Source organism: Podarcis raffonei, chromosome 10 (genome assembly GCF_027172205.1).
Source record: "Podarcis raffonei isolate rPodRaf1 chromosome 10, rPodRaf1.pri, whole genome shotgun sequence".
Taxonomy (NCBI): domain Eukaryota; kingdom Metazoa; phylum Chordata; class Lepidosauria; order Squamata; family Lacertidae; genus Podarcis; species Podarcis raffonei.
In genome coordinates, this window is record NC_070611.1 from 27,425 (window position 1) to 46,002 (window position 18,578).

Here is an 18,578-nt window from a genome sequence, read left to right on the forward strand (position 1 = left end):
GCCCTGCGACTTTGAAGGCACCACCTGCGGCTGGGAGGACGTCAGCACGTAGAGTACCGGTGGTGCCCAGGGTGGGGCGGAGGCTGGGCGCGCAGCGCTGACCCCCCCTTCAACCACACGCTGGGCACCGACCAGGATAAATGTGCTTCATTTGAAGGGAGGGGAAGCATTGCTTAGCGGTTAGAGCACCCCTTTGAACTGGCGCCCCCCCTGACCTCCCCTCAGGCTGGTACATGAGCACCTCAGAGCAGCGAGCCAAGCTGCCTGCCGCCCCCACCCGACTCCACTCCCCAACCCTGAGCGACGCGGCCTCAACCTGTGAGCTCCGCGCCTGGTACAGCATGGCCGAAACAGGTAAGCTTGGTGCGCTGGCGGTCAGAAATCCAACAGGTGCAGAGCCACCTACTCGGCCTTTTCCCCAGTGTGGTGGCGGAAATGCCACCTGGCACGGTTCTCATAATTCCATATCAATATCACATAATACGTTTCTAAACTGCAGGACGTATCGTATCATATAATCATTATTTATTGATTTCCAGACTACTAAACCACCTGGTAGGGTCGGCGTAAAGAAGTACCATCCTGACCATTATTATCATGACATTTACTGATGCCCTGCTTCCCGTCCCCCATTGGGGACTGATAAAAACGAGAGCGGCTGAGACCAGATGGCAATCCGCAATCCTCGCCGGGGTCAGACTCGATGACCCACGGGACCCTCACCCCTCCGCCCTTCCCCTGCAGGACTCAACAGGAGCTTCACATTGGAGCTGAGCAAACGGTGGCCACGTTGTCCGTTGTCCCCCTGTGGCAAAGCTCCGCCTCGTCCTCTGGTGCCTGGCGCCCCCTGCTGGCCTACACCGGAAGAGTCCACGGCGCTTTCCAGGTGGGCCTTGGGCTCCTCGCTCTGATTTTTGTGGTTCAGGCTGTGCCCATGGCCATGATATTTGATCCGATGGTGACTTCAGGCTGATCCAGTGCAAAAATCATGAGGATCCATGAGGATCCGTGTTTTTTAACCATGTTTTTGCGCCATTGCGGCACCATGAAACAGTGGATGCGTGATTTTTTTTGGTTCTGCCTACAGACTAAAATGTGGCGTAGAGTATCATCGTGTTTTTATTTTGTTTCAATATAAAAATCATATGAATTCATGAGGATCCATGCTTCGGATCAATGTTTTTGTGGTGCTGCAGCGCGGCAAAGTGTTGGATCCACGGTTTTTATAGTCCAGTCTGTAGGCGTGCCTTCCAGGTGTAATTTGACACTGGATTTGTTGGAGTTATTTTTTTAAAAGTGGAGGATCCGTGCAGATCCGCCTTTAACCCAGACCCCGCACTTTCGCCTACCGCGTTGCAAGATGCAGTTCCTGGGTTATGTTGCGAATGCAGCGGCAGCAGCCAATCGCAAAGCGGGTTTCCTTCCGACGAGCCAATAGGCGCGAGCCCCTCTGTTGCTTTCCTTCCGGGAGCCGTTTTGCAAACAAGCTGGGTCCCGGGGCTCGTGCAGAGAAGGGGAGGCGGAGACTTGTGCGCCGCTTGAGGTTTTGTTGCAAGCGTGCAACCACCAGCAGCAGCGGTCCGTGATGTCTCGCTTCTTCCAAAGTGTCTCCGCTAAGCGCACAGAGAGTCAAGGGGGACCAAGCGTGGAAGAGCAGCACTTGAGGCAATGGGGGCTGGCAGGTGAGTGGGATCGTTGGCTTGGCTGCTCTGACCTTTTCAAGCTTTTTGATTCCACGGCTCCCTAAAGCAACTCCTGTGCGGCTCAGGAGCCCAGTTATGTCACCACCACCCTCAATTTGGGTATGCAGAAGATATTAAAATTAAATTTAAATAACCGCAGAAAGAGGAGGAAGGAAGTTTTGAAATGTCAAAATGTTTGTAAAATAAACGAAATGTATAAAATCAGTGAAATGTCTAAACTTGAAAAGTATAAATAAAAAATTGAAAGAAAGTTATGTCACCCTTTGCCTGCAGAGCTGACAGCCTCTCACCCTTTTTCAAACACCCTTCCTTGGGGAGTGCTCCCTTAGCCTCCTCTCCTTGGGTGTCCTCTGGGCAGCCGCTGCTGCTGCCCCGGTCTCTGAGCTGACCCACCACCCACCCCAAAGAGAGGTACCTCCCAGACTGAGGTCCTATTCACCAGCAGGGCTTTTAGCCAGGGCCGCTTCAATAAACAGATGCAAGTCTTTGGGGGAGAGAGACAGGAGAAGGCATCAGAGGAGGGAGGGAAGGAAGCAAAGAGGGACAGGACTTCCGGGTTGGCGCCATTGTTTAATGGCGGATTCCCTCCGAGCTCCGGAGGGAATCGGCTCCGTAGCGTCTGGGTCTGGCCGCTGCGGCGAAGCAGGGACCCTTAAAATCACAGGCGTGGATGCCTGTGAACACAGAGACTCGGCGGGCACCATTTGCGCCCCCCCAATCCGCGACGGAGCCTTTTTAAAGGCTTCGGAACGGAGGCAGGGTGAGGCGTGGTGCTGAGAGTACTCCCTCGCCTACGGAGTGAAGCCGCAAGCCATTGACAGAGAGCGCCAACTTCTTCCAAGACCGATTGGACTCTAAAATATAAACCCGTGAGTAATACGGAGATTGGAACCTTAAAAATTCTTAATTTTGGATTTGGAACGAGCGGGAAGGGGCTAAAAAGGAAGTTCACCCCCCCTCTTTGTAAACAATTTAAAGCAAAGGACTGGGCAGCTAAGGTCGAGAGAATCTGTTTTTTGTTCTTTAATGAAAGATCCTGACTTCACGGTTTTGACACTATAAGAAGACTTACTGGAGGATAAAAAGAATTTTGGGAGCTGAAATTTCACCCCCCCCCCGAGACCCGGGAACATCCTATGAGAAAGCCTGTTGCATTGAAGATTTTGACAGCTGTCAAGTGAGCTGCTAGTCAGCTAGTTGTCAGCTGGAAAAAGAGAACATTGTTTCTGCTGTTTTTGCTGGTTTACTTGGTATAACTTGTTGAAAATAAGGAGGGCTGATACAAAATAACTGGACTTTTGGTTTTGAGCTAAAAGGAACATCAAGGAACTAAAATCCCCCTAGAGGGGTAATAGGGACATTACATTACAAAAATGGTTGGAGTATGTAAAATCCAAGCAGAATTGGACAGAGCACTCGTTCTCTTGGGAAACTTGCAAGATGAGTACAATGCTTTGTCTACAAAGGTATCGCTACTACACTGGACAGTAAACAACAGTTTTGAGCCTGATAAGGACTTGAAACAGGAAGCCCATTTAACTGAACAAATAAATGAAACTGAAAGTGTAGATACGATGGAGCAATTTGTTGTTTTTGAAGAAAATGAAGGAGGAGCAGGAGATTTGCAGGAGTCAAAGGAGAGTTACAATATGAGGCCTGACATGATGATAAAAAAGGACAATAAAAATTGGATGTGGAAAGCCTGGTCTGAATGGGAGTCTGGAAAATGGAGAGATCCCTTTTGGAGGAGATCTGAAGACCTGAGGATTACAAATTTGTTGGTGAAAGCTGGAGCTTTGGGGACATCTGGATCTGAAAGAAATTTGAAACAAGAGTTGGAGCACCCCATAGGCTTTGCCTTTAAGTATGGAGGACTGGCTGGAAGCATCATGGATTCTGTTGGGCCGGAGCCCCTCCGAGACTTGGGGTTTAACATCAAGGACTATCAGAGACCGGCAGAAAGGAACTGAGAGAGATATAAGGGCCTCGGATGTGAGATCTCCAGGCTAAATAAATAACATAAAGACTGATGGATATTGGTTGGGGACTGGAACCGGGAAAAGGGTGGGTGGAGGTTGGGAATCCAAAGGGTACATAAGGATAATTTACTTTTTATATTTTTTGTTAGTGGTAAGGAAATTGGGTAAATCGTGGAAGGGAAATTTTGGTCGACTTTAGGAAAAAGGTTTAAGAATAATTAATGAGGTATAAGTATTGATGTGTAATTTTAATAAGGTAAAATTTCTTTTCTTTTTAAATTAATTGAAAATAAGGCTGTTAAAAATAAATTGAAGAAATGGAAAAAAGAAGTAAAGTAAAGCAATAGTATGTTAGAACAAATGTTTAAGCTAAGGTAAAGAAATAAGTTAAGGACTTGCTGAACTGACAATTTAAATTGGAATACAAGAAGGGGAGGTGTGAGGAAGTCTGAGAAATAAGGTTAAGAATAATAAGTATTAGAAACTTTATGTGTTTTTTCTATTTTTTCATTTTTTTTTGTTTAGTTTTGAATGTTATGTATTTTTGTGATTTTTGTTTTGTTTATTTTTTTTTGTCTTTGTTTGTTGTGTGTTATTTGAAAATGCTAATAAATATTTAATAAATTAGGAAGCAAAGAGGGACAGAGGCCAGTGTTGCCCGCAGCCTCTAACCATCATTCAAGGCATCATGGCACACTAAGTGAGCAAATTTTGTGGCTTCTAGGGGTGCGGCAAGAAAACTGCTAGCACGTTTGCAAAACTAAGCAGGGCCCAATATGCTTTCAAGATGGGGGGGGGATGTGTTGAGAAGCCCGAATCACAGGGAGTTAGGATGGATGACCTTGGGGGGGGGTCCCTTCGAACTCTACAATTCTATGATTCTGCGGGATGCTGCACTTAAGTGGTTCAAATGTTTCCCAGCTCTGGCCAGATTGCATATGTCTGGAGGGGGGAGTATTGTTTTGTATTTTTATAGTGCAGAGCACCTCACAATCTTTGGAGCCCACTCCTAGGGGCTGAGGTCCCTTTAGCTCCCCGAATAAAATATTTACCCCTCTCCAAGTTGATGGGCAGTGCCATTCAAATGGTATGTGTGTGCCATGTCTTGTGATCGATTATTCAGGGCGGGGCTTGCCTTACTTGCCCCTCCCCAACATTTTATTCAAGTTGACACCCCTACAGAGTTGTATAAAGCACATTTAAGCTTGAGGCATAATAGATATGCCAAGATAATTTATTTCTTCAAGATGCACAATCCATCCATTCTCCCAGTACCCAGATCTCTGGGTTAACCTTACCAGTATTATGCCATGTTCTCTCTTTTTAGGCATTCATCTACGCCCCTATCAGATGGAAGGAGTAAACTGGCTGACACACTGCTATGAAACCTGGCATGGCTGCATCCTGGGTGATGAAATGGGTCTTGGGAAGACTTGCCAGGTCTTTCATTCTCTCCTTCCCGTTTAATCATTGTAGGAAAAGAGCGGTTATAAGCACTGCATTTCTGTGAATGACACCATGTATTCCCCCCCCCCCATGTATTCCAGGCTATTTCTCTGCTTGTTGTCTTAAGTGGGAAGCTTAATAAAAGGCCGTTTTTGATCCTTTGCCCTCTGTCTGTGTTAAACAACTGGAAGCAGGAACTAGAAAGGTAAACTTTGTAAATGTTCATAATCTTCTCAACAGTGGCACACTGTCAGTGGACTAGGCTAGCCCCCTAAATGTTCCTGGTGAATTAGAATATTAAAGCCTGGAGCCTCCTTCTCAAAACCTGGGAAACTTTTGCCCATCTTAGGGAGGGATGCACAGTTGCTGACCTGCATGATATTGGCCTCCACATCACCCTTGCAAGCTGGCGCCTCTGGCCCTAACTGGTCCCCTATGGAAAAATTCACCGCATGCCCCTGCTTCTCAAAGCAATGAGGCCTACCAACATTAAACTTCATTGAAAAGTCCTGTAAGTCCTATGGTGAGTGCCTGCAGAAAGTCAATACATCAACCATGTAGCAAATAAACGGTTGTATTTCTCATTTTTTTCATCATCAAATTGAAATAGTAATTTTTTAAAAGGGCAACTTGCCGATGACAGCTCTATGCACTGGGAAGCAGTAGAATAAAATGTTGTTTGTTTATTTAACCCGCTCCTGCCTTTCCACCATCTCCCTTGATCCTGATATGTGCAGCTGCCCTCAAATGTGAACAAGGGCACCTTTACCATTCACAGTAGCCCACAAGATATATAACAGATGCCATGTTCAAGCCTTCTGTTAATTAGGACAAAGACCACATTGTGCATAGAGAAGACCCCATCTGAGACTGAAGGCTGTCGGGCTAGATAAATCAGCTTCATATGTTAATAGATTCTGATTAGAGCACTGTATTCTCTGTATTTCCTCAATATTATTATTATTATTATTATTATTACTACTACTACTATTATTATAACAGATTTTCTCCAAGTCTTTCCCTCGTGACGTATTCAGGAAACAAGGAAGAAAGAACTGAGCTACAGCAGGACTTCAAATCAAATCATGATTTCCACATTCTGCTGACTACTTACGAGGTACTTAGCATCGTCTAGGGGTACAGAACATACAAAGCACCTGTTTTTCTGTTAATATTTTGGAGGTATGCATCAGGCCACCACCTCTACGTCGTACCTCTCCCACTTCTAAATTCTCTATGGTATTGCATTTGTCTTTCTTTGGGGTAGCTCCTCACATAGATTAAATATCGATCTGCCGGAGCACTGAACTTTGTCCCCAGTGGATACTACACTCTTGTCTTCGATCAAAATCATAATGTGAGGAGAACTGGGAAGCCAGCCAGTGCCTCTACATAGCTCCATCCTTATTTTAGACATTTGTGATATATCAGTATATCACAATGTTAAGCTGTTGATGTATCACAAAGTTGAGAATCAGATATCTTCCAGCCCTAGACAGCATCATATAGATGCTGCGGTTGGGGAAGTGGGCATGAGATGCAAAAATGGAACAGCACACTTCTGTCTGGAAGCTCTAGCAAGGGGTGAGGGAGAGCAGGATCCACTCTTTGATTCATTCGTTTCTTCTCCAGCTACAATATCTTTCTGAGCCTCCATTATTACAGTTCTGCAGCAGTTAAGTGACCGACACCTTTCTTATGCTTGATTGCAGGTGTGCCTTAGAGACACAGCATTTCTGAAACGGTGAGAACATTTCTACCAAGGGCAAAATAACTTCCCCATTACATATGGGGTTCAGAGATTGGTCACATTTCTCCTTGCACTAGCTTTTAGCGGCTGGGGTTAAAGGTTTGTCTCTGATGCTTTCTTAGTCTCTGTCTCAAACTGTGGTTTCTCTCCACAGAAAATTGCCCATCTCATTGTTATCAAGGGGGCAGAGGAGTCCCCTTTCAGAACATTCCTTCATCAGGAAAAAAATTGTCTACCATTTAATTCCCATGGAAGCACATCACTTGAATAGCCTGACTCTTTCAGTATAGGCAAGGTGTGACTTGGCCTACTGGCTATTAGGAAACATTCAAAGTTATTCGTACTTCATTAAGTCTCTCCTGTCCAAGCCCACAGTTTCATTACAAATTAATCTTGTGTAAAACTCATGGGCCCAGATTGTGGGATTACTGGGCAAGTTAAATAACTGCCTAAGTCTGTGTGAAACTTTTCTATATGTTTAAGATTCATGAGGCTTTTGCTTCCAAAGAACAGCACCTTTTTGTGTGGTACTTATTTGATTCAGCTAGGGAAGGAAAACCAGTAGCAGTTCTTACTGGAAGCAGAGTTTGGGAACATGTTGGCAACAGCAGCAGAAGCAGAAAAGACAGAAAGAGCAATTCTTCTGCTCCCCCACCAAATTTGCATTCTGATGCAAACGGTCTACTCTGTCAGGATTTAATTAATCTAAACCTTACATATAGGTTGATGCTGAAATGGAGGTGATGCCTAAAAGCCTTTTTTCTCATAGAGAGAAAATGTATTTATTGGGGGGGCATTTTTTTTAATTAAGCCTCCATGTGACTGTGTCTTTATCTAATGAGTTGTTTTCCTAATCAGTTAAGCAGAATTTTGCTGTAATTTTTCAAATAACAGGACTTTAATCTTTTAAAACCTCCAGAAGACTAATAACAGCAGCTAATATTTTGAGTGCAAAGAGAAACAGATGTTCTGGAAACAGTAAGATAAGTTTGTTTGTTTTTCTTTTTAAAATTTCAGCAGATGTAGCACATCAGAAAATAAATGGCACTTTTAGGTTTCAAAATATTCTAATGTTTAAAAATTTAATAATTAAGTACATATGCCCTTGTAAATGGCAGGTGTCGGCTAATGGTTGTTTTTCACAAGATAGCACAATAGCACTCTTGTGAGGAGAATCTCAATGTTTCCCTTCAGCCAGAGGAAATTAATTTTGAGTCGCTACTGCCCTTTCTGGTTTAACCTTCTGCTCTGTGTAGGCTTTTAAAACTCTGTTCAAAGTGCTCTTGAAAGAGTTCATATCTTAATCAGACTAAGTGCTGACAGCTTTCTGTGCCTGCAAGCACTGGCATATGGATTTTAAAAAATCAGTTGATGCAATAATGGAGTTCTTTTTTGTGTAAGTTTGTGTGCGGAAATCTGGGTGGAAGAAGAAAGGAACCATAGTATATAATATAACCCAGTAGCTCGTGAGTAAGGAAACAGGACAAATGTCTTGCGTCTGGTTGCCCCTGGTGGTTGTGGTTCCTCTAACTTTTCTTCCCCGTGTTCAGTTTCAGCTGGGCTTGCCTTGTTGTGGACGAAGCTCACAGACTGAAGAATCAGGATTCACTACTTCATAAAGTACTCTTTGAGGTAAAGAAAACTACAGTCCTGGTCTTTGTAAAGAAGGAAAGCACATATGTCTTGTCACAGCCTTTTGACTTGAGCTCAGATAGATAAAGGATCTTCTACATTGAGTTTTTGTTTTGTTAGGTGGATTGGCTTTTCCTCGGGCTCATGCAGACTCCCTGTTGCGCTGTGCTTTCCAGGCACATATCTGGGATTATAACTCAGTGTCTGAGCATTTTCCTCTTCTTTTGCCACTTTCTTCAGGTAAGCCCACATTTTACCGCTGAATCAGAGCAAACAACAATTGGGTTTTCCTTGGATTGCCATTACTTGAGCGGTAAAATGTGGGTTTTCTGGGGGAGAGCACTAGGTCAAAACCACACCAACACCCCACTTAGACATGGAGCTTTAAATCCCGGACCTGAGCCTGGAAAGCATGGCACCACAGGAAGCCTGGATAAACTCCTTGTCTTTAACCAAATAATGATACATTCTAAAAGCAGAGAAAAGGTAAGGATTAGAAAATGTGCTTGAAAATGTTGACAGCATTAAGATAAATTCAACAGTGTAAATAAGTTTTGATGGATGTAATAATGGAATACTGAATAGTTTATGTAGTTTATTTTATTTTATGTAAAATATGCAGGGATTTTTGTTACGCAGAATGAACCATGGAAAGAGAAGAAGGGAAGTCATTCGAATTTTAAGGTTGTTTAAATGAATACTCTAAATTGTAAAACAGAAAATTTAATAAAAATTACAAGGATAGAGAAAATTTGCAAATGTAGCGAAGTAAAGCATGTCAAGACTAAAACTGCACTCCGTCCTTGCCTTATTCCTAAAACTAACTCTAGTAAAAAGGCCTCCAATTTCTTCCAGAGGCATTCATAAGCGGACAAGTCTTGGTCTTTTAAAAATATTTTTTATTTGATTTTACAAATATAAAATTATAACAGTATCACTATACACATCAACAGTTAAAAGATTATCCAAATCTCTGGACTTCCCACCTTCCCCTCCATGGGTCCTATTGTCAAAACTTTTCTACTGCATCTTTTTCAGTAGTCCGTATATAATATAACTTCCATTAGATAATACCATTAGATAATACATAGTACTTGCTACATTACAAGCGTTATTGCAATCCTGCTAGTGTTTTCATCTGCTTACAGTGGTCTCCAAGATATTCTCATTCTTTGTTAAAGTTTGGTCTTCTTGGTTCCTGAGCTTTCTGGTCAGTTTTGCCATTTTGGCATAGTCCAACAGTTTAATTTGCCATTCTTCTCTGGTAGGGACTTTATCTTCTTTCCATCTCTGGGCTAATGACATCCGTGCAGCTGTCGTCGCTAGCAAATTCTCTGTTCAACCTGAGCAAGAAATTTGAGATGTAAAGCAGTCGCAGGGGGAACCAAATCATGACGCTGCCTTATCTCCCTACCTTATCCCAGTCGTACCTGAACTGTACATATTCTGGATCTCTTTCAGTTTACAACGGACTTCAACCTCCTGCTGACGGGCACTCCCATTCAGAACAGCCTCCAAGAGTTATATGCCCTGCTTGCTTTCATTGAACCAGCTACATTCCCCAAGGAGCTGGTGGAAGAATTTGTTCGCTATTATCATGGAATTGAAAAGGAAAGCAAAGTAGGCAAGTACAAATGTGATAACTGGATGTCAGCTATTACCTGCAGAATGTTGGCAACTGAGATGAAGGTTTTCTTTAAATGGGATTAAGTAGAGTCTGCATTTAGGCAAAAAGTCCTTTGGCTTTACAGCCAAGATTTCCATGGTATGTATGGAGGACGAGAAAGCTTCTTCTCTTTGTTTTTTAAGAAATAAAAAATTAAAATATGTACTGAGTTGAGTGTATATGTGTGGGAAGGCGAGTTGAGTCACATGGTAAAATTATGAGCATCAGGCAATAGATGCTGTGGTACTCAAATATGTCACATAGCATTCAGCTTTATGGACTTAGAAACCCGCCCCCTTCAGGCCTTCCTGCCCCCCACTTCATATTTAAAATCTAGGGCTATATCTGTGTTTCTCTCCCGTATAGCCAAAGAACTGCACAGTCTCTTGCAGCCCTTCTTGCTCAGAAGAGTGAAGGCTGATGTGGCAGCCGAACTCCCCAAGAAAGAGGAGGTGGTTCTCTACCACGGGATGTCAGCCTTGCAGAGAAAGTTTTACAAGGCTGTTTTGATGAAAGACCTAGGTAACTGGGCAAGGGGAAGACTTTGGAATCGGAATGAAGTGAGCGTGGTGGTTTTACGGGCGCCTGGGAGGCAGAGACTTTGGGGGTCCATCTACACTTCCACTTGTCGTGTGCCTAAAAAGCTTGGGTCTGAGTGCTTTTCCTGCGATTTCCAGGGACGGATCTGAGCGGCTTTCTCTTTGCCTGCTGCTTTCTCTGGGAAAACCTGCTGAATCGTAGCAGTCCGCAGAGAACCCAACTGACATTTGCTCCAGTTCAGCAGTAAAACCAAGTTGCAGAGAACCAGACAGAGGGCCTTCTCGGTACTGGCACCCGCCCTGTGGAACGCCCTCCCACCATATGTCAAAGAAAACAACAACTACCAGACTTTTAAAAGACATCTGATGGCAGCCCTGTTTAGGGAAGCTTTTAATGTTTGATGTTACTGTATTTTAATATTTTGTTGGAAGCCTCCCAGAGTGGCTGGGGAAGCCCAGCCAGATGGGCGGGGTATAAATAATAAATTATTATTATTATTATTATTATTATTATTATTATTATTATTATTATTTAAGGAGCAGATTTTTCCTGGGGAAAGTGGCAGGACAGGCAAAAGTGTAGAAGAGCCCTCTGTTGCCATTTCATTACTGTGTTTACTATTTTTGTTATACATTACAAACAGCGAACATAACCACGCAATGTTTTTTCAGTTACAAGTTACCGTACTTTTCCGTGTATTAGACGAGGGTTTTTTACTCCAAAATAAAGTAAAAAATGGGGGGGGGTAGTGCAGAGGAGGGGATGGGCGATTGGTTGCCTCCGCGAGCAGGATCTAGCAATTGGGTGAGTGAATGGTGTCTGCTGCAAGGGTTGCTTAAGATTGGCTGCTGCTTTGTCAGTCGGGTGGGTTATTTGTGGATGCGTAAAAGGCTGCTTTGGATTGGTGGCTGCTTTGTCAAATGGGCGGGTTATTAGTGGATGCTTTGGATTGGCTGCCGCTTTGGCAGTTTGGCTTGCATTGCTTGCGATGGTTAGTATTTGCCAGTTGGGTGAGTGATCTTTGATTCGGCATTCCCTCCGCCACCCAAAAAATTGCTCATTTTCTTAAATTTGAGCCCCCCAAAATAGAGGTGTCTTATATATGGGGGCATCTTATAGACAGAAAAGTACGGTACTCCACTCTCAGCGAGCACCTAAGTGATTTAAATATTGAATTTGTGGAATGGCAGTAATCAAACTTCTGGCTTGAATGGAAAATAAACTCGCTAGTTAATCACTGCTTTGACTGACTGAATACAACATTTTTATTTATTTTTTTTAAAAACACACACTTTGTTCTATATTTTAGATGCATTTGAAAATGAATCGGGGAAGAAAGCCAAGCTCCAGAATGTGTTAGTTCAACTCCGGAAATGTGTAGCTCATCCGTATCTGTTCAATGGTAAGAAGGCCGTCCAGGACCATAGTTGCTGGTGCTGCTGTCGAGGCAGTTGGTTTGCTGTCTGTTCTGCACAACTGAGAAGGTTTGCCCATTGGTGCAGATCCAGTGTGCAACTTTTTTTTTTTAAGTAATATTTATTAAGAGTTTAAAGATTACAAAAAGAAGAAAAAAAAGTTAAACAAAACAAAACAATACAATACATGAAAAAATAACAAAAAACAGTACTTATCTTAACAAAACAAAAACAAAAGCAAAAACAGAAACAATTAAAAACACATCCAGTATTTCCATATCTTATCTTTCATTTACTTGTTTCGACGACATCCTCACACCTCCCTTCTTTGTATTCTAGTTCAGTTAGCTATTTCAGCAAATCATTTCCATCTTTCTCAGTTTTTGTCCTATAATTTATCTTAACACAATCTAACCTTATTTTTTCCCCTTTGGCCCATTAACAGTCTATTTTTACTTAATTCTTTATAACATTTCTGCTAAAGCCATATAACTGTTGAATTCAAGCCAAAAGCCAGAGGAATTGGCCACCCTCCAGGTGCCCGGCTTGAATCCTTGTTGACCTCCCTGTCAGCAACTCCCGGCAAGACCAGGGGAGGTCTTCAATCGGCGATTCTTCTCAACGTGAAGAAGAACACACCACTCCTTCCACTCCCATTGCCAGGGAGGGGAAAGACAGACAGAAATGTATTTACATGCCTTTATTCCTGTCTTTCCAGCAGTACAGAGAAATCGTGTCTGTACCCTCTCATCACCAACTGCAGAGAGAGAATAACTCCACCCATGTACTTCCAGTACAGGGTCATGTGACACTCTGAGCTAACATCCGGTGCTCAGTGCACAGAATAGACTGTCCCTGGTTCCCACGGTACAGTCCCAATACATCAGCTTCCTGTTTGGCTTTCCAGCCATCTGGAGCACCCAGCTGCATTGCTCCTTTTTCGTAACATCCTCCCCCAAAAGAATCAATGCGTGTTGCGGCAAGCAAAGCGTGATCCAGAGAAGAAAACAAACAGTTGTTATACACATAACATTCCCCTGTTGTTACAGTTCCACCCTTGGAACTCCCCGCCACTGGTTTCCCCAGTGTACCTCTCTGGTTGCCTGGCTTCCAAGGAATGAGTGCATCTGCATTACCTTGGCTAGCAACTCTCTGTTGTGTCTTTGTCTCTGACTTGGACACAGCTCCAACCTGTCCTCAGTTGTGTACAACAGCAACACATGCAACAGCTAAGTTAGCAAACTCTTTTGAGTACCTCTTGGGTGGTGCACCCTTTGTAACTCTCTCAGACCTTCGTATGAGGTGCTGATCCTCTCTGCTCACTGGTTCAGTCTCAGGACTCCTCGGAGAACCAGTTCCAATAGTAAACAGTGGTTCATCCTTCACTTGTGAAGGTCTACCCATTGTGTGAGATTTCCTCTCAATGACTGTGACAACTGAGCTCTCCGAGCTATCACTGTCACTCTCAGTACCACTGTAATCTGTAAAATCAACATCATCATCTGAATCGTCCTCAGTGGGAAATGTGTGTACTATCACTCTCTCCTGTTCAGGAGCACTCTCTAGAAATTTTGTGAGAATCACCTGACCAGATTCAGACAAAATTACTCTGTAGAGACCCTTTTCATATCCCACAAAAATGCCTCTGGCATTCTTTACTCCACCTGGAGCTTCTGTCCTCACATGAGACCCAAAAACCTTGAAATGGGCAACAGAAGGTTTCCTATGGAACAGTTTCTCAAAAGGAGAACTTCCCAACTCTTTTGAAACCTTTCTCATCTTCGTATAACAATACGACATTAGCGACTCGGCCCAGTACTCATGTGGCAGATGTGAACTAAGCAATTGCGCTTTCATCCCCTTTTGCAATTCTTTGTTCACCCGTACACAGACACCCCTGTTCCACGCTTCTTCTGAAACAGCAACCTTGTGTCTTATCCCTTTCTTCTGCAGGAACCTCTGGAAATCCTGTAAAAGAAAAATTTGCTTTTCATCTGTGAAAAGAAAATCAATGTTAGCATCATGCATATTTTTAACCTTGTCACAAAACTCCTGAAACCTTTCCAAGGCTTCCTGCGGTTTCTCTAACACATAAATCCAGACAAAGTTAGAGAAATGATCCACACACACAAGATAAAATCTCGCATTGCCTCTAGATGGTTCTAGAGGACCAATCACATCAGCATACACCCGCTGAAATGCTCTGTTGACCCCGGTCATCTTCTTGGTCACACCTGCAAGAGAAACTAGGTTAGACACAGATGAATTACATTCCATGTAATCACTTTGTGCAAAAGTCAACAAATACAGTCCATCTTTCTGTCTGGCAGAAAGAAACAACTCTCCATCTTTGAAGATCTTGCAGCTCTCAGCATCGTAGGACAGTCTCAGTCCTTTCTTTGCAATCTGCGAAACACTCAGCAGATTGAACTTCAATTCAGGAACCAAGTAAACATTGTTTATAGTCAAGTTCAGACTCTTAAGATACACAGTCCCTATCCCGGTCGCTTCCAGCTCCTGACCGTTGGCCTGTTTCACAGTGAAGCTTTGCTTCTTAAACGTTGAAAAGAGTCCTTTGTGTGGGGACATATGAAAAGTACATCCAGTGTCAATTATAAACACGTTCCCAACATCTGGCGTAGTTCCTTTCGCCATCAAAGCCTTTGCAGGTTTCACCGAAGACTTGGTATGACCTTTGCCTGACGCCTCAGGCTTTGCTGAGCGGCCCTTAGCTCCTTTTGGCTGGCGTGGCTTCTTACAGTTCCGCTGAAGATGCCCAGCCTGTCCACAATTGTAACATTGGACAACGTTCAAAGCTACAGCATTCTCTCCAGTAGCCTCATCGGTGGGGGAATTAGAACTCTGTTCCTCCCTCCCCCTGTCCTTTACTTCCAGTGCAGCAAGCCGGTTGTGTTCATCCAGAACCACGGCACTCGGGGAGGTGGATAAGGTAAGCCTCCCCCCTTCTTGGCATTCATTCTGAATCCAAGTCCTTGCTATCAATGTCAAGCCTGTAAAATCCAAAAGTCTTTCTCCAAAAGGCTGTTTTTCTGCCTTCTCTGGCAGGCAATCCGCACGCTGTTTTCAAAATCCTTGCACAGCTGCGTAGTCAAAACAAACTTTGACTTCTCACGCTCTCACTGAGCCAGCCCCATTTGTCAGCACTGACGGTCGTTGCCTAGCAACCTCCTCAGGACAGGAAATCTTATCAACCACAAGAATTCCTGGTATGCAAGCCTTTTGCTTTCAGAGCTGTTTTTTTCAAACGTAGCTCTCGTGAACCAGAGAATAAATCATTCTGCGTTCACACTTTTTAGCCCGAAATTCAGCATACCTTTTGGGGCTCCGTTGCCTGGAAAACACCCCTCTCGGTGTCCAGCTGTCTGTTCAGCTTCTGGCTGTATGCAGACGCTTTCTTTATCTCCTTAGGTGCAGAGGATGGCAACGATTCATCGACCTCTCACCTCTCATGCTGCTTCCCATGGATCAGTAACCATCGGCATTGCTACCAGATGTTGAATTCAAGCCAAAAGCCAGAGGAATTGGCCACCCTCCAGGTGCCCGGCTTGAATCCTTGTTGACCTCCCTGTCAGCGACTCCCGGCAAGACCAGGGGAGGTCTTCAATCGGCGATTCTTCTCAACGTGAAGAAGAACACACCACTCCTTCCCCTCCCATTGCCAGGGAGGGGAAAGAGACAGACAGAAATGTATTTACATGCCTTTATTCCTGTCTTTCCAGCAGTACAGAGAAATCGTGTCTGTACCCTCTCATCACCAACTGCAGAGAGAGAATAACTCCACCCATGTACTTCCAGTACAGGGTCATGTGACACTCTGAGCTAACATCCGGTGCTCAGTGCACAGAATAGACTGTCCCTGGTTCCCACGGTACAGTCCCAATATATCAGCTTCCTGTTTGGCTTTCCAGCCATCTGGAGCACCCAGCTGCATTGCTCCTTTTTCGTAACAATAACTTCATTCCAGCATCCTTCTAACATTCATTAATTTTACAGTGTTTCTGTAAATAGTCTTTAAATTTTTTCCAATCTTCTTCCACTGACTCTTCTCCCTGGTCTCGGATTCTGCCAGTCATTTCCGCCAGTTCCATGTAGTCCATCAACTTCATCTGCCATTCTTCCCGGGTGGGTAAATCTTGTGTCTTCCAATACTTTGCGATAAGTATTCTTGCTGCTGTTGTAGCATACATAAAGAAAGTTCTATCCTTCTTTGTCACCAATTGGCCGACCATGCCCAGGAGAAAGGCCTCTGGTTTCTTCAGGAAGGTATATTTAAATACCTTTTTCATTTCATTATAGATCATCTCCCAGAATGTCTTAATCCTTGGGCACGTCCACCAAAGGTGAAAGAATGTACCTTCAGTCTCATTACATTTCCAACATTTATTATCGGGCAGATGGTAAATTTTTGCAAGCTTGACTGGTGTCACGTACCACCTGTAAATCATTTTCATTAAATTCTCTCTTAAGGCATTACATGCCGTAAACTTCATACCTGTGGTCCATAACTGTTCCCAGTCAGCCATCATGATGTTGTGTCCAACATCTTGTGCCCATTTAATCATAGCAGATTTCACCGTTTCATCCTGAGTGTTCCATTTCAACAGCAAGTTATACATTCTTGATAAATTCTTAATTTTGGGGTCTAACAATTCTGTTTCCAATTTTGATTTTTCCACCTGGAAGCCAAGTTTTTTATCCAAATTATATGCCTCCATTATTTGATAGTAATGGAGCCAGTCTCGCACTTTGTTTTTTAGTTTTTCAAAGCTCTGCAGTTTTATTCTGTCTCCCTCTTGTTCCAGAATTTCCCAATATTTCGGCCATTTGGCCTCCATATTGAGTTTTTTCTGAGCCTTCGCTTCCATTGGTGACAACCATCTTGGGGTTTTATTTTCTAACAAGTCCTTATATCTTATCCAGACATTAAACAGTGCTTTTCTAACAATATGGTTTTTAAACGCTTTATGTGCTTTAACCTTGTCATACCACAAATATGCATGCCAACCAAATACGTTGTTAAAACCTTCTAGGTCCAACACATCAGTGTTTTCAAGAAGCAGCCACTCTCTCAGCCAGCAAAAAGCTGCTGATTCATAATAAAGTTTAAGGTCTGGCAGGGCAAATCCACCTCTTTCTTTAGCATCAGTTAATATATTAAATTTTATTCGAGGCTTCTTGCCCTGCCAGACGAATCTGGAGATATCTCTCTGCCACTTCTTGAAACAGTCCATTTTGTCCAAGATTTGCAATGTTTGGAACAAAAACAGCATCCTTGGCAATACGTTCATTTTTATCACAGCAATTCGGCCTAACAGTGATAACTTCAGATTTGACCATATTTCTAAGTCCTTTTCACTTCAATCCAACATTTTTCATAGTTATCCTTAAATAGATTCACATTCTTAGCAGTCATGTTCACCCCTAAATATTTCACTTTCTTAACCAGTGTTAATCCTGTCTCCTTCTGAAACTTATCTCTCTCATTCACAGTTAAGTTTTTCTCTAAAACCTTAGTTTTCATCTTGTTCAACTTAAAACCTGCTACCTGACCAAATTCTTGAATCAGTTCCAGTACTCTTTTAGTATTAGATTCTGGCTCCTGTAAAGTCAATACCAAATCATCAGCAAATGCTTTCAGTTTGTACTGTTTAGCTCCCACTTGTATACCTTTAACCAATTGGTCCCTTCTAATCATATTTAGCAGAACCTCCAGGACCGATATAAAAAGCAATGGAGAGATTGGGCAACCTTGTCGTGTTTCTTTCTCAATCTTAAATTCTTCCGTCACTACATTATTCACAATTAATTTAGCCTTTTGTTCTGAGTAAATTGCACCTATAACATTTCCAAAACCTTGACCTACCCCCATCCCCTGTAGATTCTTCTTCATAAAACTCCAAGAAATATTGTCAAATGCTTTCTCCGCGTCCACAAATATCAGAACTGCTTTAGTATTAATATTCACTTGTAGTTTTTCTAAGATATTAATTATGTTCCTCGTATTATCAGACAAATGTCTGCCCGGGAGAAAGCCCACTTGGTCTTTATGAATTTCTTCTACTAACACCTTTTTTAATCTTTTAGCCAAAATATCTGCAAAATTTTTATAATCCACATTAAGCAGCGATATGGGGCGGTAGTTCTTAAGCTGTGTATTTTCAGTCTCTGTTTTCGGTATAAGTGTAATATAAGCTTCATTCCACGACTCTGGTGCCCTTTTCCCTTCCAGTATTTCATTACAGACTTCCTTTAAAGGTTGTATTAACCATTATTTCAGAGATCTGTAATATCTTGAAGTCAAACCATCCGGTCCTGGAGATTTACCTAATTGCATGTTCTGTATGGCCCCTTCTACTTCCTGTTCCGTTATTTTGTAATTCAGCATTAGCTTATTTTCCTGAGAGATTTTTTGTAGTCCATTTATTT

The 18,578-nt window shown here is 43.0% G+C and overlaps 1 protein-coding gene across 1 annotated transcript in view; it reads left to right on the forward strand.

Moving 5' to 3' along the window:
• The first annotated feature begins 1,166 nt into the window (after positions 1–1,166).
• LOC128422438 (chromodomain-helicase-DNA-binding protein 1-like) overlaps positions 1,167–18,578 on the forward strand; it is a 57,601-nt gene continuing 40,189 nt past the window's right edge. Inside the window, exons 1-9 of the mRNA XM_053406460.1 lie at positions 1,167–1,682; positions 5,010–5,122; positions 5,230–5,333; positions 6,131–6,245; positions 6,841–6,872; positions 8,429–8,510; positions 9,972–10,134; positions 10,543–10,698; positions 12,026–12,177. Coding sequence (XP_053262435.1) covers positions 1,586–1,682; positions 5,010–5,122; positions 5,230–5,333; positions 6,131–6,245; positions 6,841–6,872; positions 8,429–8,510; positions 9,972–10,134; positions 10,543–10,698; positions 12,026–12,177 — 1,014 coding nt within the window. The 5' untranslated portion in view covers positions 1,167–1,585. The remainder of the gene's footprint in view (positions 1,683–5,009; positions 5,123–5,229; positions 5,334–6,130; positions 6,246–6,840; positions 6,873–8,428; positions 8,511–9,971; positions 10,135–10,542; positions 10,699–12,025; positions 12,178–18,578) is intronic.